General features: G+C 39.7%; 1 protein-coding gene across 3 annotated transcripts; it reads right to left on the bottom strand.

Moving 5' to 3' along the window:
* Window positions 1-583: 583 nt before the first annotated feature.
* Window positions 584-23182, bottom strand: EXOSC7 (exosome component 7). 3 transcript variants are annotated; one of them, XM_054817035.1, is made up of 8 exons: window positions 22986-23182; window positions 21870-21971; window positions 20320-20414; window positions 14427-14592; window positions 10100-10170; window positions 5363-5486; window positions 4274-4429; window positions 584-1162 (listed from the first exon to the last, which is right to left on the bottom strand). In XM_054817035.1, exons 1-8 carry the CDS (start codon window positions 23040-23042, stop codon window positions 1058-1060), a joined length of 876 nt encoding a protein of 291 aa, XP_054673010.1. In that variant the 5' UTR covers window positions 23043-23182; the 3' UTR covers window positions 584-1057. The 3 variants fall into 3 exon arrangements, with proteins under 3 accessions (XP_054673010.1, XP_054673011.1, XP_054673012.1); XM_054817036.1 differs by having other exon boundaries at window positions 20320-20392; window positions 22986-23139; XM_054817037.1 differs by having other exon boundaries at window positions 20320-20392; window positions 22934-23065.
* Window positions 23183-24548: the final 1366 nt, after the last annotated feature.

The raw sequence follows: 24548 nt of genomic DNA, 5'->3' as shown, positions 1-24548 counted from the left end.
TCCCCTTCTCCCCACCAGACACGTCTCAATTAAGAGAGTGTTCTTAATTTGATATTAGGAAATTCAGAAAACGCTGCTTGAGTAAGAGCTAAATGATTCCTGGATTATTGTAGTAACTTTTGCCATAATGTTTGTTCAAAACTATTCTTCTAACACTTGCAGCTGAAATACAACTTCTGAAAATCAACTTTTTGCCTTCGACTTCTTCCATCTCTTATCTCTTCCTGTCCTCCAAATAAACAGCTCTTACTCTTTGCTGGGCCAGCCAATTGATGTAGGGAGAGAACCCACTGCTTTGAAGACCTGGTGATACAACCTGATTGCATACCTTATCTGCCATCTTCTGTCCTTCCCTGTAAAGGATCATTACTGACAGCCACTATACTTTTCCAGCTGAATTTTCAAACTCTTAAAAATTAACTTATTTTGCCTTCTACCTTAGCCATGCCCCTTCTCCTTAGCCACCACGAGAAGTTTTGACTAGGTTACTATTGTACCTGTTGGCAAAAGGGACAGGCAGAGCTCTAGTGAGTGAGGAAATCTTGGTTTAAAATATGAATCGGAAACTTGGGACCATGTTGTATTTATAGTAAAATCTAACCACATTTTATTCAAAGAAAAATAAGATAATTTGAAGAACGACTACCACCAAGTACTCTTCTCATCTGGCTGGTGAACAACAACAACAAGTCAAGAGGCCAGGCTTTGGGCCAAATCCCCATATACACTCTAGAACACACCAGCTAGTCTGCAGAAGTGGAACACATGCAAACAGAATTAAGTGGAAACTACAGCAGTCACTCTTGAAAACAGACTCAAGCACTTCCCAGGCAATTGTATCAATTGCTCCTGGTGTGCTTCCTAGGTGTGGCAGTTATCCATATGGAAAGCATCTCCAATTTGCTTCTCTGCATTTAACTGTAGCTTTCTTTATGCTTAGTAACATTTTAAAAGCCAGAAGGATAAAGGTATTGGAACAAAAAATATCCATTTTCTATATACAAACTGACAAGATTGCACAATCAATTAAAAACAGTTTTGAACATTTAATAAAAACTCATCCTAGAAATCCAACTTTCTGCCGTGAGGTCCCCAAACTCTCTTCTTCATCCAAAATCTTCTGAAGGGCTATGTGCAATGACTTGCCTACTCTTTTTCCCGTCTGCAATGCAAAGAAAGGAAAACAAATCTGAGACACATGCTTATTAACAGGAAGACAACTCTCACGGAACACCTCCTTTTGACAAATACTTTCCCTTTAATGATTAATATACACCAGCTGGTATAATAAAAACATGCTTTTAATTAAGAAAAATAATGTTGGTGGAAGCTTCATTTTAATTTGATTAAGTTTTGGAAAAATGTACACATAAAGGCAGTGCTCTCATTCATCAGAGAAGCATTCCATGATCATTAACACCAGATCTGTGCACCGCTGGATCACCCAGGAATACAAATTAAATTCACATCAGGCACAAGCACACATTCAAACTGGCCAGCACACACAATATGAAGCAATATTCTAGCTGCCAGAGGACAAGAGATACTTGACCAGCAAAGCAGCATACTAATACAAAGTTCAATAAACTCTTCTGAATGTGCTCAGAACCAGCAGACTGAATCTAGACCAGCTCAACATCCTGTCATGTGGCCAGAGAAGCCCAAAACGCACACTGGTTGCATCGCCAAATCAGTCTGTGGGCTGATTCTTCATTATGACGTGCAAATCTGTACTGTGCAAGGACCTTAAAGGAGTTAACAGAAGGTTTTCTTTACAGAAATAAACTCCAGCAGGGTAAAACCACCAGGATTAGCTCCAATACCAGCCTCTACTCTTCCCACATGCACAGTCGTACTGTGGAAGCTGCAGGACACGGAAACATTGGGCAATGCTGAAATAAAGATCTTAAGGTAGTGGTGCCTATTAGAGCTTTCCCAGGGTTTCTCTAAATGACCTGAAATACTGACTCCATACAGGGACAAAGAGAGCCCACCTGTCCCTAAGGAGCCAAAGACAGATTATATTAAACTGAGTTTATTAGCTCCTGATCTATGCAGCAAAACCTATGCCTGCCATACAGCTGACCAAAAAGCTCTCTTTCACCTATTGATGACAACTACCAACACCATGAGCACACAAACCTTAAAATAAGGTACGTTTCTAATTGAGGAACCAGGTGACAGAATATGGCCCATAGTACCAAAGAAAATTTGGGAAAAGTTTTGATGCAGCAGGGTAGCTGTCAATCCCAGACAGTGTGAGTCATGCTAAATAAAGGGGGGCACACAAAAGAATTGTTAGAGCTCTGCACTGGGACAAAGATCACAGCAGCAGTCTGAAGTCCCGGGGTGTGATACACTTTGTGCATTCTCCTCAAACATAGGACACCACCACTCACACCAGGTCAAAGTGAATGGGAACTGTGCAGAGCTTTGGTATTGACACAACACACAATCCTGTTGCCATCTTATTCCTGCTTGCCTAGCTTATGGATTGGATCATAAACTCAGTAAAAAAAAGCCTAATGCTGGCAGCTCCCCAAAACTTTCCCATGAAGCTGCCTTCCTAAGACATATGTCCTAGGAACATCTGTTCTCTACCAGGCAGGGAAAGCTGAACACTCTGACATGCAGCCAAATCATTACAGAATAGGGGTGTCAAGCAAACGTTATGCAGCTCCTCCACTGGACACTCCTTTTGGCCTTTTTTTTTTTTTTTTTCTTGGTAACCTAATCAGGCTGCTGAGTTTGAGGCAGGGACAAACAAATAACCTCTGACCTCCCAGAAAACATCTTGGTTTCTTCTGATCAACTTTATCCCTCACTCCAAACTGCTCACCACCTAGGAGGGAAGACTTCTTCCAAAGCAAGTGAGAGCCAGCACAGATCACTGGGTGATCACAGCTTAAGCTTTTAACTCCTTGCACCAACAAGTAGGGACAAGTTCACCAAAGCTCTTAATCAGAGTAGGACAGTTTGAAGATTTCCCGTGGTTACCTTCCATATACACATCTGATTAGTGTTTAGGTGAGCATTATATAATCCCAAGCACAGCCTTTGTGGGTAGGCTATGCAATGCAACTGCTGTTTAGGGCTCAGTGTAGAGCACGATCTGTGATCACAGTAGAGGCTCCAATGAAAGCTTTCTGCAGATAATTTGCATGTGGGCCAGCTTCTACCACAAACCTGTATCTAACTTAAGCACACATCTCTTTGTAGCAGACCTAGACTCAAAATCTCAAGTCTTGTATGACATTAGTTAGAATTGGACTCAAAATCCCATCAAGGAAGACACATCAAACACCCACAGGAAGTTCGGTTTCTTTAGGATGTCAAGTTAGAGATAACCCCCCTCTGCAAATCTACGTAGATAAGGGGGATAAGTGAGCTCTCTGGATGCAAATAAAAAGCTCACCAGTACCATCAAGATTAGGACTCTGAATTGACATCATAAAATGATGAAGTGCCCCATATACTCAGCATGTAGTTTCCACTTGAGACCAACTGTTTTCAAACTTGGCTCCCAGTTCTGCATTCCTCACTACAGCCATGCTGAAAATAGTTCTGGATCTCTAGGAAACAGAGCCAGTTTGAAGTATTTAATTTTCATTCTGACTCCAAGTTCAAAACCCAGTTCTGTCTCATGCTCGAGGCTAAACCCAGGCATGAGAATTTATACTGGAAGACAGTTTTAAGAAGAGCCCGAAGAAAGGTTTAAAATGGAATTATTATGTGGATGTGAACAACATCCAAATATTAGTATTTTCATGGAGTAGGGGCAGATCAGAAACCCAATAAAGGGGCAAAGAAAAACAACAGTAAAATGAGAGCAGTAAGCTTATCACAAAACAAATGAGTTATGCTAGAAGAGAACACCACGTACTAGCAATTCAAAGTACCATCTCTACTTCTGTAGGGACTTTACCATGTTAGAAGTTTTGCCTTTTCAGTCTTCAAGGGAAACAATGAGAGAGGGAACAAGTTCTCTAAAAATACTCTCAAAGTTTATCAATTTAAGCTTTAGAGTCTTACAGCTGTGAGGTACTTGACTGAAACAACTGAGAGTACCACACATTTCAGGCATTTAAAAGTTTTAGATGACTCCCATTAATATTAGATTCTGTTTCAAAGGACCTTCAGCAAACCCCTTGTGCACCTAATAAAAGCACCAGGATTTCTGCTTTTGAAGTCCTTACTGCACCTTTTCATACATTCAAGTTCCAGTTCATCCAGTATCACTCAGTATCATCAATAACTGCTCAACAATCCTTACCTCCATCATTTCAAAAATACTCTCAGGATCAAGGCTACCTTTCCCTACTTTCTTCATAGAAGTGAGGGCACCTTTACTGGTCACAGAAATAAGCAGGCTGGCCAAAGAACAGGCTTCTTCCTGAAGGGTAGCATCCACCACGTGCCTATATCCAATCTGTAAGATAGTGACAAAACAACATATTAGTTCACAGTTGTCTAAGCTCTTTATTGAGAAGTTAAACTGTGAGTAGTAGCTCTGTTGGCTATCTACAATCTATCCTAATACCATGTGATTGACTTTACAGCACAGTACTTAAACAGCCTCTGACCCCAAAGTAAGTGTACATGCACAATACAGGTGAGATAAGCATGTCACTATTTCACACAGTTTTTCTCTCTGACCATCCTTTCATCTGTATGAAACTCCAGATTCCCCTTTTTCCCCCAATTCCAAGCATGGATTTTCCTCCCCACTAGGTGAAAACTATACATCCTGAGACTTAGGTGAGCCCCCACTTCAGTGGTGGCCTTTCTACTATTTATGAAAATTGCTTAAAAGATATGTCAGACAAACTTCCAGGTAACTAAGCAAATCATTAACTCTTGCATTGGAACATGCAGCATCCAACAAATCAACTGCATTAGTTGTGGGCTATATATGGAAAAGGAAAACAAAAACCTGTTTGAAAGGAAAGAACAGTACTGCACTCATGAAAACAGAGTTCTGTTCCCAGCAACAAATACTCGTTGTGTAACTCTAGGCAGATCACACAACCTCTGTGCCTCTCAACAATACCCATTTGTTTTAACATACTGAATTATCTGCTGCTCTGGATGTTGAGTGAGTAGATGAAAAACAATAAACAACTCTTCTGCATGCAAGAAGATGCGTTTTAAGAATGCATCGAGTGGAAATCTGTGAGGGGTGGAAAACACCCCTTATTTGGTAAAAGATCTTCTTAATTAGGAGGCCAGGGATGAACAAATACAGTGGACACTGACCAAGTTTCACAACACAAGTTTCATCTCTAGGGAAAAAGTAAATGGCAGGTGAAGTTAATAGAAACTTAAGTCTCTAGGTAGAAGGTCAGAAATTTGTCAGGCTTACTTTGCTTAGCGTGACAATGCAGGGCACATCATCCACATTAAGTCGAATACAATCATAAGGGTCATCAGACAGCTCAATCTCTTTAGAACCTTCTTCATCCTCCAGAACACGCACTTTGGGTATTCTGTGGAAACAAAATGTGCAAAATCATTTCCAGAACAGATAACAAATATAGGTGTCATATGGTCTCAAGTCCAAGAAATGCCCTTGCCTCTAAATGACGCTAAATGTTTAGCAAAAAATCCAGATGTTATCAAAGTATTAACAACTCACTAACTGAGACTAGGAAGAAAACATCGTAAGTGGGAAGATGTTTAGGATAAGATCATCATATTTACATCATTCAAACCATTACAATTTGAACAGGTTTTTACACTAATATATGGGGAGAGATTCTTTTGGAATTTGCACAATGCAATTCTGAACAATTCTTTGTACATCTGCCTGGAAGTACAGGAGAGAAATCACTAAGACTGAATCCTTTCATATTGTGGTTCCCAACCTTGCAGACAACAGTAAAGTTTTCAGAATTACAGGAATTGCATTGATTGGCAAAGCTGCGATATCAGTAGCAAATACAAGTTGTAAAGCTGTTCAGGAAAGAACGACACTAACTAAGGAGACTTGGGGTAAAGGAAGAAGATGACATTACTAAAATCCTTTCTCTTTAGCAAGATGGGAAGATTGGCAAGATATTCTCATTCTTTAAGAAGCCAGAAGACTCTGATGTTCTAAGGATACACAAAAGCAACGACCACGGATTAAAAACACAGGCAGAAATCAAAGAAATATTTTCTTCTCCACTGTGAGTGATGAGCTCTCACAAATGAGGTAGACAGGCTCCTTATCAGCAATACATATATTGTATTTGTTAGAGCCACTTTATGGGAGTTTTACAGGATGATTTAATGCAGTTTTCTTAGCACAATTAAGTAATTTAAAACAATTTAGTAGAAGATGGTATCTCAAGAAACCAAGAACCTCAATGTTTTATATACCCTTATTTATCCAGGTGCCCACTAGAAGGGAGTACTGACTGAGAGACTTTGCTTTACTGGTGAGTAAAACCCACACATAGCTCAACCATACTGCTCTCACTTTTACACGTTTGCACTTGAAAACATAAAATATTTCAAGATGTCCCTAGAAAGCCATCTTCAGTAACCACATGGAATGTAACCACAATCTGTTTTTACATTAGTACTTTTGCAGTAGCATTGTGTTTTATAACTAGACTCTGGAGGTTACGTTATTTTACATATTCTGTACCAAATATCTTTTAAGAGGAGGAGATAGGGACTGATTTAGTGAACTTTTCCCCCACCCATGCAAAGTGATTTTTGTTGTTCCCTGGAAGAGTATTCTAGTTACTTGTGGCTAAGAGTCCCACAGCTACACACAACAGCCAACCCTGCATCAGTGAGAACAAATTCCCTATGAGAACGTTGGCCTGACCCAAGCTAAAACTGTAACTTTCGGTAAGCAGAACTGCGATGTGTACTTTTTCCTGAAATCAAACTCAAAATGCTTTGCAGAGTTACATAACAACCTGTTGGAAATGCATCAAAGTCTATTTTGAGGTTAAAAATACTCCATTAAAAATTGATGGAATAAAGTCACAAGGTGACTAACCCTCAAGCTACACAGAACAATGGACAACACTGGAGAACAGCCTAGACAAGAAGTGTATGTGCCAGAGCAGTGTTTAAAAAAGGAGGAAGATTTTAAGAAAATCTGTGAGATTGAGAAATTTTTAACTCCATCCTAAACTAACTATGAAACCAGACCAATGTTTGGTTTGCAAGAAAAAGTTGCCAGAATTAATACCTGAAAAATGCCTGCAAGGAGCTGTTTTGGCCAAGAATAGATGAGAGGGGTACAAATTAGAACTACTGCAGAGGTAAAAAGATAGTTGATCAGACACAAGCATCACAGTTGCATAAAAGAGGGGTATATACATGCAAGAACTAGGCAAAGAGAGTGTAGCACAAAGCATTTCCATAAAACTAGAGATTTCCTCTCCCAGCTTGTAAAGATTTATCTTAAGAACTAGCTGTACATGTTTACTTTGCAACTTTTATTTTTCTGTTTTGATTCCTGCAACTCATCAGGGAAGAAATCTGTACAGCAGGACTTAAGTCATATAATGAACAATGCTCTCTTCTGTGTACTGCAGACCCAGATTTCACAACTGTAAAACCATTTCTACCCTTGCAAGGAGGCATCAGTTCTGTCTCTATCATGCTGCCCGGCAAAAAAGCATGACATCCACAAGGCTATTGCATTATAAACTCTCTAGCTTTTGTCATTTGCCTAGTTTCTGTTGCTCAGTTGCAAGTAGGCACATTCCACAGGATCAAGTTACGTCCTGACACAGTAGCTACTTGCACATTTTGCAGTATCTACTTCAAGGATCGACAAATCCAGCCTTAAGCACCTTGGAGACACAGTTAAGAAGAAAATTTGCTATCTGCTTTCTTTTGCACATGATCTTTATACATATTTTTAGAACATAATGAACAACACCAAACTCCAAGGAGTAAATGTTCCCCCTAAAACAGTGATATTGTCATTGTTCCATGCCTGAAGGGGATACGAGGAGTCTGGTCAGACATACAAAGGATTTAAATGCCATAATTCTTATGCAAAATTCCCTAAGTTACAATTTTGCATTTACTTAGCCCGAAAGAAAAATGTGTCCATAGTTATTACAAAAATGGTTAGAGCAAGATTTTAAGGATGAATGTGAGGTTTTCAAACACCTGTCTGAACATCTAAAAATTTGTAGCTTCAAAGAAAAAACAGCAGCTTCAGCTCCCTGCTCTTAGTTCAAAGGCTGCAGTCAGGGCTGACAAAGATCTGAAAAGACTTATAACAAAAACCTGGTTGTAAACAGATTATGAAAGGCAAGTAAGACTCAAAGAGGGACACACACGTCAAGCGAAGTTCAGAACACTTAATCTGAAGTGATCTTCAAACTGACATCTTGTCTTGCTGGGACAATAATATTTTACAGAGAGCAGGCAGCTACTCTAAACAACCTTGTGTCAATCCAAAGAAAACGTAGTAGGTACCAAAGGAAAGGGAGAGGACTATAGTGAATGAGGACAACAGGTTTTCACTTTGAATTTCACCTCTTGAGTTTCTGAGCTCGTATGAGATTAGGCGTACTAGCATTCTCTGCTCAAATCAATAGACAGGGTTTTCACAGGTCAAAAATCAACGGGCTCTGCATTATGTCATACTATATCATATTTTTATTTGATATCCAACTTCCACAAGACTGTGGATGCTTGCACACAGATTAAAGACTATATGAAAGATACAGTTTTCAGAAGAATAAAGATAAAACAGACTCATTAAAACAATTACACTCATGTTGCCTGTGTTCCCAAAGCAACAGATTTTATTTAATTAATTATTTTAGTTACTTTTTATATTATCATTCCTCTTTATTCAGAACTGGGATTCTGGTTGAAATAAGAAAAAAGACTTAATTATCTCATAAATGAAGTACGTGCCTTGGATCTACAAAACAACTCACAGGGAAGTGACTGTTTTAACTATATGACTTTTGCATCCTGGCAGCTCACCCACAGAGACATAGGCATTTCTTCCCTTTAGTGTACTGTCATCAACTCTTTCACGAGCCATTACATTTGTGACGGTATTACTTAATGCTATGAAACTAATCTACTGCTAAGAGTTACTGTTGAGAACTTGATTAACATGGAAAATTTCTCAGCAACATATACAAGTTGTAGTCTTAGACAAACTCTCCCCTTCTCCTGTTCTAAAGTGTTTATATCCTGATATGCTGCCTTTCTTCAAAAGCATATTTTCCTCCTCTTCTTGCACATACTTTTCCAGCTCTAGTACTGTGCACTGATTCCTTGATGAATAAGCCAGAAGTATGCCAGTGACTTTAGCAGATCTCTAATTTACAGATGAAGAACAATTTGAGATTCACTTTCAAAACATTCACGTCTTTAAAGAGTCTCTTGCTCCTCTTCCAGCTACTTTTGCTACGCACGTTTTTTTAGCAAAGCCGTTCACTATTTTCTTTCTGAAGGATTCTACAAAACTCTATTCCCTTTCATCTATAGTTAAAGAAGATAAAAACATGAGAAAAAATATTATCCAATGTAATCATTAAAACACGTTAATTCTAGTAGATTTTGTTCTTCCATTCTTTCAATTAAAATGCATGGGGCAAATTTCTTTAAAAGACACATCATTTCCCCCTCCCCACAGTCTCTCGCCAGCGTTTTTTCTGCTTAGTTTTAAAAAGAACTCTAGACTAATAGTTAATGAGAAAGAACATCAGAAGTGGGAAATCAGGGCTAGTTACAAATTGGTAGTAACACTGCCAGAGGGCTTCTTATTCTGGATCATCACATATCAGTAAATACTTCTTATTTTAAACCCACAAGGCATCAACACAAAGACCTCCAACTACTTGCAACAAAAGCATATGGTCAATACAGTTTTTTTTGGATCTGGATATAGAACAAAAGTTATATTGTGAGCCTGTCTGTGCATATAATGCAATATGACACTTACTTACAAACTGAATTAAAGTCATTAGTTCATGTTACTTGCATGCAAATGGACTGCCTTGTATCTGAATGCAAATTGCCTTGGGCATTTCTTATTTAAGTAATTAAGCATTAAAAATGCTTAGCTCACAGAGAGTACTTCTACTTCCACTCACATGAAATGAGATCTGTGCTTTACCTTGTGTTAAAGAGAGCTGCCTTCACTGCGATAGAGATTGCATCAAAGAGGTTTCCACCACATTCCAATAACTGGGGAGGAAAAAAAGAATCTCTTTAAAAGAAAATCAAGCTAGTGCCTTGAAACCAAGTCTTTAACCTACTTGAAAAGGCACAAAATTAAGAACCACAACAGGTTTTTAAAAAACAAAGTTGTCTTTAAAGCCTATCTATGAAAAGAAACAACAGATAGGAAATTAAGATTTCAGCTAACTGTATTATACATGCAAAACAGAAGAATTAATGCACTTCATAATAAAGTTCATGATAAAATTTAATAATAGAAACTGAAATGAAACCACTGCTCTTCTTAGTCTTCTTGAGCTAAGGCTCTGAAATAGACTATGACCAGAATACTTTTTATAAACTCACCGCATTCATTCTTTAATGTTAAATCAAGCCAATCCATTTTCTATATTTTATTTCAAAGAGGAGTCTTTTTTAAATATCAGCTGGACAATTGATAGAATTGTTTTCAAAGCAGCAATGCAAATTGTCACCCAGAACATGGTATGAAAACCTAGGTACAGAAGGTACAGTTCTGAAGGCACATTGTGATTTATTCTCTATTCTGTATGGAAGAGTTGTCATCAGCAGGCTTGTCTTGTAGCTGAAAAGGATCTAAGGAAATCCTGACATCAAAGACTACTTGTTGCTAACACTATCACTTAAATTAAGGTCTGTGCAGGGAGTCTAGCTTAGTTTCTTCCCATGAAGATCAGGGGAACAGCAGTACTGCATACTATAGAAAAAGGCAGGGCTCCCATAACCACTAATACCTGACAGACAACTCAAAGATCTATTAGGTCATAGTCCAGTGTTAGTTCTCTGACAAGTTTCACTCTGAGGTGCCAGCACTATTCTATGAACACACACATCCTCAGCAAGCATTTGAAACTACTTCAGCAAGAACATATGGATGCTTCTCCATTACATCAATCTATGCTGTATGATGAGAGCAAAACAAGCTTTGCAACGCTGATTGCATTGATTGTTCTTCAAAATCTATTTAAGAATGAGATAAACTCCTGCACTGGGAGCATATCATAAATCAGATATTCTGGAAAAATGGTTTATTTTTATGAAGACAGACTGAATTGTGCAAAAAGAATGACAAAAAGTTGGGATAGAAAGCTAAATACAAAGGTGATCAAATTATTTCTTTGCGAACAGCTGCTGGATACAGAGAGGTTAACTCGCCACTTTCAGTCATTATTGGATTTTACTGGATAACACAATAAGCCCCACAATATCTTTGTTATTAAAACACAATAATGGGATGTGCCTGTACTGTTGCTAGGCTTATGTTCAGGTTGCTGTTCTAAAGCCTTATCTGTATTACAGTGGCGCCTACAGGCTAGGAACACAGCCTCTGTCAAGCATGGTACAATTCCTCCAAGAAGAAATGAACACTCTCTTCTCAGCTGAAGCACCTTGTACTGAGATCCCCCCTCATTTTTTTTAATTTTTCATTTTAAGGACTAAGAAAGTCTGCACAACTCTGAGTTGTGGGAAGCAAAGGAGTCTCTAGAAAGGACTGCTTTTATTTTACCGATATACAAATGAAGAAGTTATTGGAGGTGAAAAAAAGAGAAAACAGTGTAGACCTTGCCTTGTTCAAAAAAATTTTTCCTCCAATAGGACAGATTTCTAAGGTGTTGTGGTTGTTTTTTCCAAACTGGGGAGGGAATAGAAAAGATGAGGAAATCCTATGAGGGATGCTCAGTAGTGAATTGCTAAAATTTCAACAGAACCTAATGCACCTTCCCCCAACACAGTGACATAGAAGGGGAAAGAAATTGAGGGAAAAACAGGGAGGGTGAGAACAGGGTTATAGTTTTGCAGTACTGTGTATCTCCACATTCACGTGCTACTCTTCAGAAGATGAACACCATCTATTATCAAGAAAGAATGCAAGTATTTTGAATGGTCAGGGTATATATTCTTGACCTTTGACACATATCTATATGTGTCCATATGTCTGCATCTTTGTAGTGTGTACAGTTGAAGTTATTTTCTTTCTAGTCTGACTGTGCACAATTACAGCACCTCCCAAGTACACTGACCACTAGAAAATGTTTGAGATGTTTTCAATTGATAAGCTGCATGACTATACAAAACATGCTATTTTCTCTTTTGAGGTTGTGTATCTCAAATTTTGTTTACACACAGGAGCTGAATATAGATGCTTCGATCAAAGTCCACATGGCTGAATTACATAGCAATGGAGTATCTCCAGGTTTGTAACACTCTTTCTGTGTTTTTGTCTTTTGGAATAAGAAACTTGAAAACAAGTACCTTCCTACCTGACCAGTAGTTTCAGGCTTATGACAGATGTAAGGCTTATTTTCCCTCCAACTTAACTATGCAACACAAACACTCACGTGAACAATTTCCAGGAATTCTGACAGAAAACATCATACAAAGGACTCTCAATAAGCGTTGTTATTATATTTAGAATCTGCCTCCCTCAAATGATGAATAATATGACTTGCAGTGCCTCATACTAGCACAAGCGTCATACTTCCACAATGTACTATTAAAATAGAGCTCTATAGGACTAATTCACCAAGAGCAGCTTCAGGAAAATCTGTAGGTATCAGGCACCTACATAAAGTACAAACTATCACATTTGATATACATATCTTCTATTTAAAAGGGGAAATAGTACAAATACCTCAAAAATATGAAAATGCAGAGGCCTGAGATGGGGGAAAAAAAAAAAAGCAGGGGGGAACAGAGTAAGAGACAAATGTTAACACTATCTTGTTCTAACTATACCAGCAGCTCTTCAGTGGCTCACACACAAAATCCCTGCAGAATATGACATGAAAAAGACTCATCAAGTTCAGACTCCTAATTATAAACCTACAACAGATTCTTTATTGGCACTGTAAACAAAGCTAAATGTAAAATTCATCCCATAACATAGGTCTAGACCTTCATAATTCTAGTACAACTAGTAGCATAAAAAAACAAGGCTGTTTCTCTCTGTAGCTGTGGACAATCAACAAATTTGTCCAAGAAGAATCAAAGAATGACCAGTTATACCTCCTACAAAAGCTATACAGAACTACTTCTGCAGCAGTCAGCTTTATGAAGGTCTTTGTTTATGCAGTGTTTATGCAATGTTAAGCAGTACATTGCTTAAATAAGCACAATATTTAATATTCTGTACCCCTGCTTGTAATTACCTAGTAACTAAAGGCCCCAGTGTGATTTCTCAGAACTAACACTTCATTCTCTATTAAACTATGCCAAGCTCCAATAAGTTGGTGACTGGGACTGTTAAAGCACTCAGCATTGGTACATATTTGATCATCCTGTACACAGACTAAGTCACGGTACGTACCATATCTACTATAATTAGGCTAATGCTACTGCTTTTTAAACACCTAATGGACTAAATTTCACATTTATTTAGGTCTTAGTTTCAATGTTCCTGTTTTAACAAAACCTCATTGGGGTTTTTTTTTTGGCAATACAGCTTAACATTTTGCAAATCATTTAATAGATGTTAATGGATTCCTGTGCGTAAGATCCCTGAACATATTTTCAGTTACAAACTTGACAAACAGAAACTCAACTTTGGACCAATAAGAATTGGAAATAATGCTCATGAGAGTCTGACTTGCAGACTTTATTAAATTCCCAGAGTGCTTTAAATACAGCATGTTTGGAAATTGAGCTGCTGCATGTACAAGATTTATATGCATAAAATTCAGTTTCCATTTTTAAATGAGAACAAATATTCGGTTTCTCTTCTACATTAATTACATGCATACAACTTTCATCAAAAAGTGCCTAGGCCAAACGTAACTTTTACCAGAACAGCTTCTATTTTTCTTTACTGAATTAGTACTGATAATAGTGCAAAGAGGTAGACAGAATGGACAGTTATGTTAGGGCTAACATAATGCTAACTTACATTCACTAGAATGACACATTTCCTATTATATCCAGCTTGGAAAAAAGTTTAGCCTTCTTTAGTGGCAATTTCCTTGTCAGTATAAGGTCACTGATTTTTCTCTGAGACAGATTTGGAGTATTCAGTTAGCTCTGCAGTGAAGCAGCGGCAGCAACAAAAGTAGAAAAAGAGCAAGCTGGAACTAGCGATTAACTATTACAGCTAGATTCACAAGCAAATGGCCATCCTATTCTGTGATCCATCCTGAAGCATTATATCACATTATGATACGCTTTTTTTATATGAAAATACACATGGTTATGCTAAGTCAGTAAGCACCTTGAAAAACATCCTTGATCTTAGTTTTCATTTCCTTACTTACCAATACATCAACATAGAGAACCCAGCAGTGCTCTCTGGGATTAATACAAAGTGATTTCAAGTCTACACTGCTCTCGCTGCTAAATACTCTGTAGAGTGTATTTGCTATCTCTGTGCCAAGTTCTTCTCCTCCCCGGCCTTCAAATTCAGGAGTAGCATTTGCAGAACTAGATAAAGAAAGAAAAAAATACTTTCACTTCTGAAGCAGCCAATACCCAAAGAACATTTCTTAAATATAAAGCATTAGAAATATCTAAGAATTTATTTGTATGAGAATAAACATCCTATCTGTAAAGAAATTATTTCCATTTTGCATAAGAAAATGTCTTGATGCAGATAATATACCTACATTTTGCTACAAACTCTGATACTAATTAAATTCCACTACTATTTTCAGTTCCTGAGTTACAATATTAAAGTTGGTGAATTCTCTCAGGGATTATTTCCTAAACACTTCCATCTTCTTTCATCTCAACCCTTTCAAAAATAAAAAAGTGAGAGAAATCTGTACTAAGTTCAAAACAGCTAACAAGACAGCCTGCTAGAGTTGAATGTTAAATTATTATGATAAGAGAGTGGCTAAGAGAAAGATGTGACCATATGACAAGTAGAGTATGTTTTGGCTTTTTTTTTTTTTTTTTTTTTTCAAGTGACATGACTGCCTGACCTTAATTGGTAATTTCTTTACAGAGTGTACTCTCTGCTATCAAGCCACTTACAGACAGCAGCTCATTACTTTCAGCAACTGCAGCTTATGGAGATCAGGAACTAGAGAACATTTTTTCCAGAAGGGATCTGACAAAAACGTGTGGTCTTCAGTTCTCTGATTCCAACATAACAAAATTTGTTTATGAGCAGTCATGCAAGAAAGTCCTTGGGTGCTGAGGGCTTGTACACAGCTAAGAACAAAATTCTAACAAGACAGCAGGCCTACAAAAAAGAAAACAACACACACACACACACACAAACCCCCAAAACCAAATAAACCTCCACCTCCAAGTTACAATGAAATAGAGCAGAAATGTCCAGAGGTGCATATACAGCAAAATAACAAACAAATATTCTGAACTCAACCTCTGGTTTATAGACAGAGGGCAAGAGCATTCTCAAGCAGTGGAGCTATGGCACATATTGCAGATCTTGTTTTTAAATAAACTAGTCAGACCTCCCCCAAATTAATTTCTCATTGCAAAAAATAAGAAAGGAGGGTGGTTCCACAGAAGTAGTTCGATTTGTTCAAAATCTGTAATAGCAAAGCCTTGTGTTCTCCTGGCTGGGCACCTCCCAGTGCCAATTTCTCACATATGTTTTACTTATATGATGATGTAAACTCTTAGCTCTTCCAACACGAACACCACAGGAATGCAAACATACAGCAGAAAACAAAGTCTTGGAATATAATCCCCTCACCTTTAAAAAGCCAACAACTGAAGATCCGCATTATCTAAGTATGACTTAAACCATCAAATGAGCTGTGTCAACAAGACTGCAGTGCCTATAAGCGAAATCCTTACCCCACAGTAATTCTCCCAGCTTGTTCTTTTGCAGAAGTGATGAAAACTCAGAATGCCAGGAAGAGCTACTGAGTTTTATAGAACTTAATCGCTGCTTCTATAACCAGACAGCACTATACATGCTTAAAAAAATAAATTACTGCCAATCAAGCACTGACCTATGCTTCCAAACTACAATTTGCTACTTGAATAAGCACTGCAAGTGTGACATAGTAGTATTACTACGTTATGTTATTTTTACGTTAATATTAGACACCAATTTTATAAGATAGGACCATATCTAAGTAGAAGAAGAATTCTGGGAATATGCTGAGTTAGGCCTTTGGGTTGTATTAAACAAGCACTTATCCACAGAAGCAGCTTTCATGCAACTAGATCGTTCTGTTTAAACCATTTGGTTTAAAGTATGGTTATGCAAGTATTATGATTCCTATGATAAGCTGAAAAGAATTATACAAACCTCAGTCGATACCTCATTATTATTTCTAAACATGAAGTTTTATGATTAAAAACTACAACATTTGATAAACGGCTGCTGTCTTTGACAGTGAGTCAAAAGAATGTAAGACTCAGTTGGAATATTATTGCAAGTTTCACTGCATCTTAATGCCATTATTATTTTAATCCTTCAATTCCTTGCAATCAAAGTGAAATAAAAAAGTAATGTTAGCAGGGTACTATTATAATAGCTATACGGTAAATACTGCCACCCAATGCTCACAGACTATTGCAGTAATTTACACTAGGTAAAATTCAAAAAAGGGTTGTCTAGCACACTAATAAAACAAGCTTTTTGGCATTTTCTTTTATAGAGCACAGAAAGAACTTAGTAGTGGCCAAGTGGAGCACAGAATTTCTAGTCCTGAACAGAACGTAATTTTAAAGACTTTCAAAACCATTTCAGTGTCACATGGCATAACAACCAAGACTCCTACAGCATACAGAGGCTTTTACCACAGATCTCCACTTCTAAAACCCTTGCTGTTCCCAGCCAAAATCTTTCTCTCACAGTAGTTAAGTTCTTCCCATCCGTTGCTCAGGCCATTAATACACTATAATCTACAATGTAAGTAATTACAACAGAGATAAAACAGTTAAACAAAAGCTTACAGCTATTTTCCTGGTATACAAAGGCTTCATTATGGAGAGGATATTCTTCACTTAAAGCCTTATTCACTTCAAGAAACCAATACCAGATTTCCATTCTTGCACCAAAAGAAGCATACAATCATTTAAAACAAGAAGGCAGATTCGCTGTTTTAGAATCAGCAGTAAGTTAAACACCTCACTAATATTCTACCCTTACTGAAATCAGCCAGAAGATATCACATTTATAACGTCTGGACTGCCAAGGCAGTCCCAGAAATATAGACTGAATTCAGGTCCAGATGCTGTCTAACTGTGTTAATATGATTATAATGATATCTGAGCTCATGACCCTATAAAGATTTGGGCTAACAAGGGTTTGGATTTAGTCTAGTCAAATCGGTAACTCTACCAACATGGATTTACTGATTCAGGTCTTTGCCTGGTCAGGCGCTGTCACCACACTTCCCATCCAAAAGGGGAACATCTGCTTATAGAGTTTGAAATGGTTTTTACTCAAGCATCAGATGGTGTTTCTCTCTGAAAACCAAGCTAAATCCACTACAGACCACCTTTAATGGAGAAAGTACTGTAAAAAATTGTAAAGGCATTTCAGTCTTTCAAAACTCATTAGTTTGTCTCTTGCCTTTGCAAAGAACAGTTGCCATGAAAACAGGTTTATGGTAAGAGAGACAGAGGGAAGAAAGGTTCCTTTCTTGTAAGCACCATTCAAGTGACATCTTCAATGATGGCACTAAAATTTGTTTTAAGTTAACATTTCCTCCACAAAATGCAATGGAACAGCATCCAAGGATCACGCTGATGTGGCTGCTCTGCAATACTGTCATGTCATGGTGTGGAGAACCGCTTTCTATCTATATTTAAGATCCCACCTAATCCAGACTCCCATGCAGGCACCACTGAAGTAGGCCCACTCTTCCAGCTGGAACAAAAACACGTCTGGCTTTCAAAGCAGAGGGACAGATGGCCAGACTTGGACAAATATAGTCCTTGCTTCCCTAATTCCACAAACAAAACCTAATGCATTCAAGGAATTCAGATATCTGCCTTTTTTTTTTTTTTTTTTTTTTACTATTTCTTACACATTGAAAATGATAACTCTGCTTCAGTCAAAAAACAAAACTCCCTAAAAAACCTTGACAAGTCAGTATTGGAACAGCCCCAAAACTCAAACATGAGGAAAGCAGACATGGCAGTCTTTCAACATCAATGGCCAGGACGAGTGTCTTCTTCCGTGCTGATGAGCAGTAAGGATATCACGTAAGATGTGGACTTGCTCTACAATAATTATTTTCTAGTATCAAGAATCAGTGCCCCAAAAATCATCTGTCTCAAAATGGGACTAAATGTGCTTCTCAGATTTGAGGTTAAGGACTCAGAGTAGAATGAAGAGAAATGGAATTTTGGGGCAGAGAATTATATACACAATGCAGCAAGTGCAGTACAAGAAACCATGAAAGTTTCAGGAAATACTTCAGTCTGAGTTTTTACTATTAGTTTCAACAATATAAAATCCAAGTAGAACATACAGGAACTTAACCACGAGATGCAGCGTATCAAACTATGCTCAGTTACTACCACCCAGCGGCAGCCTGGAAAAGCATCGGAGTACCCACAGCATCTCATTTCCCTTCACAGAGAACAAGCTGCTCCCACCTCACATTTTGTCTTTCGGATCTTTCTGGAGGCTAGAGGTCACCTTTCCCTGGTGGCACAAGCATGCGAGAAGTGACCACCCTGCTCTAAAATTTAGGCTTTTGGTCTGTGTTGTCACAGAAAGTAAAGATTATCTGTTTCTAGAACTGACAAGATCCATCTTGCACAATATTGCTGCACATCTCCCTCCCATCTTTTTACAATGCAGAGATTAACATTTACAAAATACAACCTAACATTAATCTAATGAGTTAAAGTTTTTCTAACATTCATATGTAAATAAATGAAGTGCCAGAGAATTGCAACATCCCCACAGACCACTTGTTTCAGTAAGGAAATGTCCCTGCTGTCATTGGACTCCCTTCATATAGAAGGCACCAGAACAAAGCAGGTACTATTTAGGATATTTCGTACGTGAGTTTTATAAAACAGCCAAGCTCAGATCCCCTCTAACAGCAGGACCACATTTGAGAAAATCATCTTCCTGTCTGACATTTTTTGAACAGTAATCATAGACAAACCATTAATTCACAGGTGAGTCCTTCCCTCTACAAACCCTAGGTTTCCACAGTTAACTAGTACTTTGTGATGTATAGAGGCACTCTTAGAAAAGGCTGCATAATGTGAGATACACAAATGGTAAGGCACATAGAGACACTTAGGTCAGAAACATTATCAGACATACCCTTAACAGCTCTTACACCTTAGCTTTACTAATGGTACATTGATTTAATGTCAGAGTAGCAACATTTTTTTGTTTTTAATAAAGGTCATGTGTAAAATGGCTAACTTGACAGTGCCAAGGCTTTTATGAGAGGTTCCCAAAGCACATTATTTCATAAAGAACAGTTTTAGGAAGTCTGCAAGATATGGACACTGTAGTTTCAGACAGCAGTCTGAAATAACTTTGAGATGTCACTATGCTATCTCAAGAGCAACCTGAAAACAAGAGCACTATGAAGACTGTAAGGATAAGCAATAGTCCATTTGTAGCACAAAGCCAGGAATAGGATTAAAAGTAAATACCATTTTAGTTAATGAAATACTGACTCACCAATAAATACCATAACTACATTTTCTAACTAACTTTTGCATCTGACGTTTACAGTAAGGATTTTTTTTTTTAAATCAAACAGTTTTGTACAAAACACGCTTCAAACTTTTTCCACAGCTTTCAAAGACAAAGTAAGCAAAATCCTTTAAGCACAGTTAAGGTACAATCTGCATCAGTAAATTCTTTTCTTCCGGAATACTTAGTTTTTGAAAGATATTTCTATTCTATCATTGTAAAAAAGACAACTGGCACTGTAGTCATGAAGTCATGTTAAATGCATGTGTAATTGAACCATTACTCATTTCCAGCTGCAGTGATACTATGCAATTTGGGTTTTTTTAACCTGATTTCATCCTTTAACTCCTATTGTTTTGCTTATTTTGCGTCTGCAGAACCAGCAAAAAGCTTATGAACATTCACCACTATTGAAACAATAATTTGTTTCTATTGCTCAGACCCTTATGGGAGGTTAGTGAAATGAAGGTATAAACTTCTTAAGAATGGTAAGATCTAATTTGTCATTTATTCAAAATATTAGATCTATTTCCTTCTAGTATACCAACCAGTCAACAAAGAACTCCAGGTAACCTTCATCTGGTTTCTCCAACTTTGGTGTCCCCATTTCAGCTTTTACACCTACCAAGATATCAGTGTGTCCCTGTTAGAACAAAAACATATCACACAACTAGAATTATATTCACAAAACTACTTGTTTAATTTAAAAGTCTATGGTAAGCTGACATTTCTACCTTTCAGTTATCTGCACCCATCATTCTATCAGAATGAACTTAAAATCACATTAGGTTTGTTTTTTTTTTAAAGGAAAGGCTTTAGAAGAACAATGTTAAGCCTAAGAAGTTTCAAGTTATTACCATACATATTAGCTTTCTCTAGGTTAAAAACACACTCTTCATATCCATGACTTTCTATCATTTTGGTTCTGGAAACGGCTGTATCTGCAGAATCTTTACAGTACTGCGCAGTATATTTATCTTCTTCGCAGTCAACACATGCCAGATGTAGCTTTGCTTCACTATAAAGGAATAGAATTATTTTTTCCAGTGACTAGGCACAACAGCAATTTCATTTTTTCAAGATCAAATGGTTCAGATTGAAGGCCTTTCAGGTACTTCACCGTAAATCTAGCTCAAATAGGTTAAGCCAGCCTGAATGAATGAGGTTTAACAAGGCCAAGTGCCGGGTCCTGCACTTCAGTCACAACAACCCCAGGCAACACTACAGGCTTTGGGAAGAGCGGCTGGAAAGCTGCCTGGCAGAAAAGGACCTGGGGGTGCTGGTTGACAGCCAGCTGAATGTGAGCCAGCAGTGTGCCCAGGTGGCCAAGAAGGCCAACAGCATCCTGGCTTGTATCAGGAATAGTGTGGCCAGCAGGACTAAGGAAGTGATCGTCCCCCTGTACTTGGCACTGGTGAGGCCGCACCTCGAGCACTGTGTTCAGTTTTGGGCCCCTCAGTACATGAAGGACATTGAGGTGCTGGAGCGTGCTGGAGGGCAACGAAGCTGGTGAAGGGTCTGGAGCACAAGTCTTATGAGGAGCGGCTGAGGTAACTGGGGTTGTTTAGCCTGGAGAAAAAGGAGGCTGAGGGGAGGCCTTCTCGCTCTCCGCCACTACCTGAAAGGAGGCTGTAGTGAGGTGGGTGTTGGTGTCTTCTCCCAAGTAACTAGCGATAGGAACAGAGGAAATGGCCTCAAGTTGCATCAGGGGAGGTTTAGATTAGGTATTAGGAAAAATTTCTTGACTGAAAGAGTGGTCAGGCACTGGAACAAGCTGCCCAGAGAGGTGGTGGAGTCACTGTCCCTGGAGGTGTTCAAAAAACGTGTAGACATGGCACTTCGGGACATGGTTTAGTAGACATGGTGGTGTTGGGTTGATGGTTGGATTTGATGATCTTAGAGGTCTTTCCCAACCTTAATGATTTTATGATATATCCTGTCATTAATTCCTTAACCCATAGTTTCAGTTAATGCTACATCGATACGCACTTTATTACATATACACAAACCCATCTACAAATAGCCTTGGCTTATCTTAGGGTCACATAAACCAGAAGTTTCATCGGCAAGGTGCAGAATCCCTAAGAAATTTACCTACCAGCTTTACTCTTGCAGATCCACTTGTGTTTGATACAACATCTGTTTCTACTTCTGCACATCTGTAGTCTTCACAGCCACGACCATCTACACGAAGGTCCTCCTAAGTATGACAATCAATATATTGTGTTTAAGGGAAACAGTAATGAAAAGAATCTGTGATTTTCCAGTTTCCTTTTCCTATGCCAAACACAACAGTAAAATTAATATAAAAGCAACAGCTCCCAGTTTCATCACTAACTTTTATTTAAGAGCACAACAGAACCAACTGTATTTTTCCATTCACCTCTCATTTATCTAAGGCTTGCAACAAGCTTTCTGCAGACAGACATGAACTCCTGCACTGCTTCCATCCTGTTTCCACAGAAAGCTTCAGACTACAAAAGCGGAAAGGTCTGGGCTTTAAAAGTACTTTACCTAACACAACACAGATTTTTCTTGGGATACTCAAGTTTTATATATGTAGTTAGGATCCAGCAAACAAAAATAACCCACCAGCCGTCCAAATGCTTTCATCTGTTTGTATTTCAAAAACAGGTATTATACACCCTCAGATGCTATACAGCTCATCACTATAAAAGTAAGGTTTTTTTGCAGTGAAATAGTGTTTCAGTACTTTGCAAAGTACAGCCCTTTTATCTTTGACATTTCTCCTCACACATCCTTCACTCCTCTTCCTTGGTCCATTCCCTGTTCCTTAGCTTATTGACAGGCTAACACTCTATACAGCGGTAAAAACTCGAGAAAGACCGAGGGAAGAAGGCGAAGAGGAGGACAAGAAATGAAAAAAAACCCCACCAAATCCACGTCCTGTTCTCAGCCTGCTTTCTCTTCAGATGTCCTGTTCCCAGTGTGCTTGGGTGACTACACCAGAGCTTCCCTCCCCAGACATAAAGTAATGGAAAGCTCTCTCCCTCCCCGCCAACTTACGCTGTAACTCATGCCGCCCCACACCTGCTCACAGGGAGCCCCACGCCTCACAAGGCAGCGCTACCGCCGGCCTCAGGCACGGCCGAGCTGGCCCGAACGACTTCCCGCTCCCCCCGTGCAGAGGCCACCGCCTACCACGCCACTTTCGGGCTAGCGGGGCCTCCCGCAAGGTGCCCGCCGCCGCTACCTGGACGCCATGCACGATGTAGAGCTTCTCCGGCTCGCTCAGCACCACAGACGCCATGACTCCCTACCGCCGCGCTCGAGCCCTTCCGCTTCCGCCGCCCGCGCGCCACCGCCGCTACTGGCAACGGCCGCCGCTACACCACGGCGAAGGGGGCGGGAGCGGGCAGGCGCACGCGGCTCCGGCCCCGCGTGACGCCCGGCGCTGGGGGCGGACCCTGCGCCTGCGCACTGCGCCGCTCCCGTGCGCCCAAGGCGGGAAAGCGCCCGGGTCGCCATTATTGCTGTTCTCCTCGCCGAGCGGGCGGTCGGGTCGGGGGTTTCCTCCTTCTTTCAGGCAAAGTGGAGCGTGCAGCCGTTAGACTCCCCACAGAAGGCTTTCATGGGGAGTAGCTCGCTGAGCTGGGCACCCCGCGTCCCGAAAAACATCCCCTCCCAAGAAGCCGGCACTCATGGTAAACCAAAGGGGCACTCTCTGCCAAGGTAAAAGCTCCTGAAGGAAGCTGTGAAAATGCCCGAGTGCTCGTGAAGGGCTCGCGTAGTGGTAAACCCCGCAAGAAAAGCGAGGAAAAGCAGAGGTGTTTACCTCAGAGAAAGGGCTGAGGGAGGTGCAGTGCATGAGGCAGGTTGGCACAGGGAAGAAACAAAGTGCTCTCATTAGGAGAGTGCTGTTGGTCGTGTGCCAGATATCCCTGGGAAAGTAGCATGAGAAATGTAATTAAAAACTCATGCTATATATTAAAACAATAAGGGGTTTTTTTTGACAGCCTTAATTGAAAGTTTCATAACAATGAGTGGTTGAAGTAGCAAGGTTCACACACAACTCTTGTGTATAACTTTCAAATTATTTTAAAAGCTGCTATCTGCTTGGGTGAGAATGACCCATGACTCACAAGGGTTACATAGCACACTGCCGGAGTTTATCCAGGCGTTGTTAGCTCTCCAAGACTCCTTGCTCAGTCAGATGTACAGAACATTTCTGGCTGTGCCTATTTGAGCAGGCAGCACGGCGCAATGGGAGCAAACCTGAAGAGTGAGAGACGTTCTGGAGGTTTTACTTTGGGCTGGCGCTGGTCTGGTGCCATCAGCGGGCTGCGCATCTGTTAGTGGTCGGAGCCAACCAGATGCGCTTCTGGGATGTATCCCATGGTTTACCTACATCCAAAAGGAGCCAAGTTTCTGCATGCTGGGATTGTTACATGGGGATCTCAGCGGGGAGAGCTGGTGGCAGAGCCTGACTGAGCTGGGAACCAAGGCTTGGGTAGCTGCTCGCCCTCCCCGCTGACCTGAGGAGGTGAGCAGGGCCAGGCCTCCTTCCTGGGCCTGGGGAGTGCCAGGCAAAGGCAGCACCATGCAGGAATGGGGTCTGGTTCAGATGTTCTCCCTAAACAGCATCTGCCAGTGCTGCCATGCAGCACAGATGGACCCCTTCATCTGACCCTGCAGTGCGATTCTTGCGTCTTCACGTGCCACAGCATGAGCTAACCACAGAAAGAAGTTAGAAACTCCCTTGTAGAAGTGAATCCCTGATCTGAAATAAAGCATTAATGCAGGTGCACCCTGTGGT

Source organism: Grus americana, chromosome 2, assembly GCF_028858705.1.
Source record: "Grus americana isolate bGruAme1 chromosome 2, bGruAme1.mat, whole genome shotgun sequence".
Lineage (NCBI taxonomy): Eukaryota > Metazoa > Chordata > Aves > Gruiformes > Gruidae > Grus > Grus americana.
This window is presented reverse-complemented; position numbering and strand designations above follow the sequence as displayed.

Coding starts and splice junctions, on each gene's coding strand:
- EXOSC7 (XM_054817035.1), bottom strand. CDS start 23,042: ATGGCGTCTGTGGTGCTGAGCGAGCCGGAGAAGCTCTACATCGTGCAT. Junction 10,171..14,426: donor TTCTCTATGTTGATGTATTG/GTAAGTAAGGAA, acceptor TTTCCTCCCCAG/TTATTGGAATGTGGTGGAAA. Junction 4,430..5,362: donor GCATTGTCACGCTAAGCAAA/GTAAGCCTGACA, acceptor ACTATCTTACAG/ATTGGATATAGGCACGTGGT.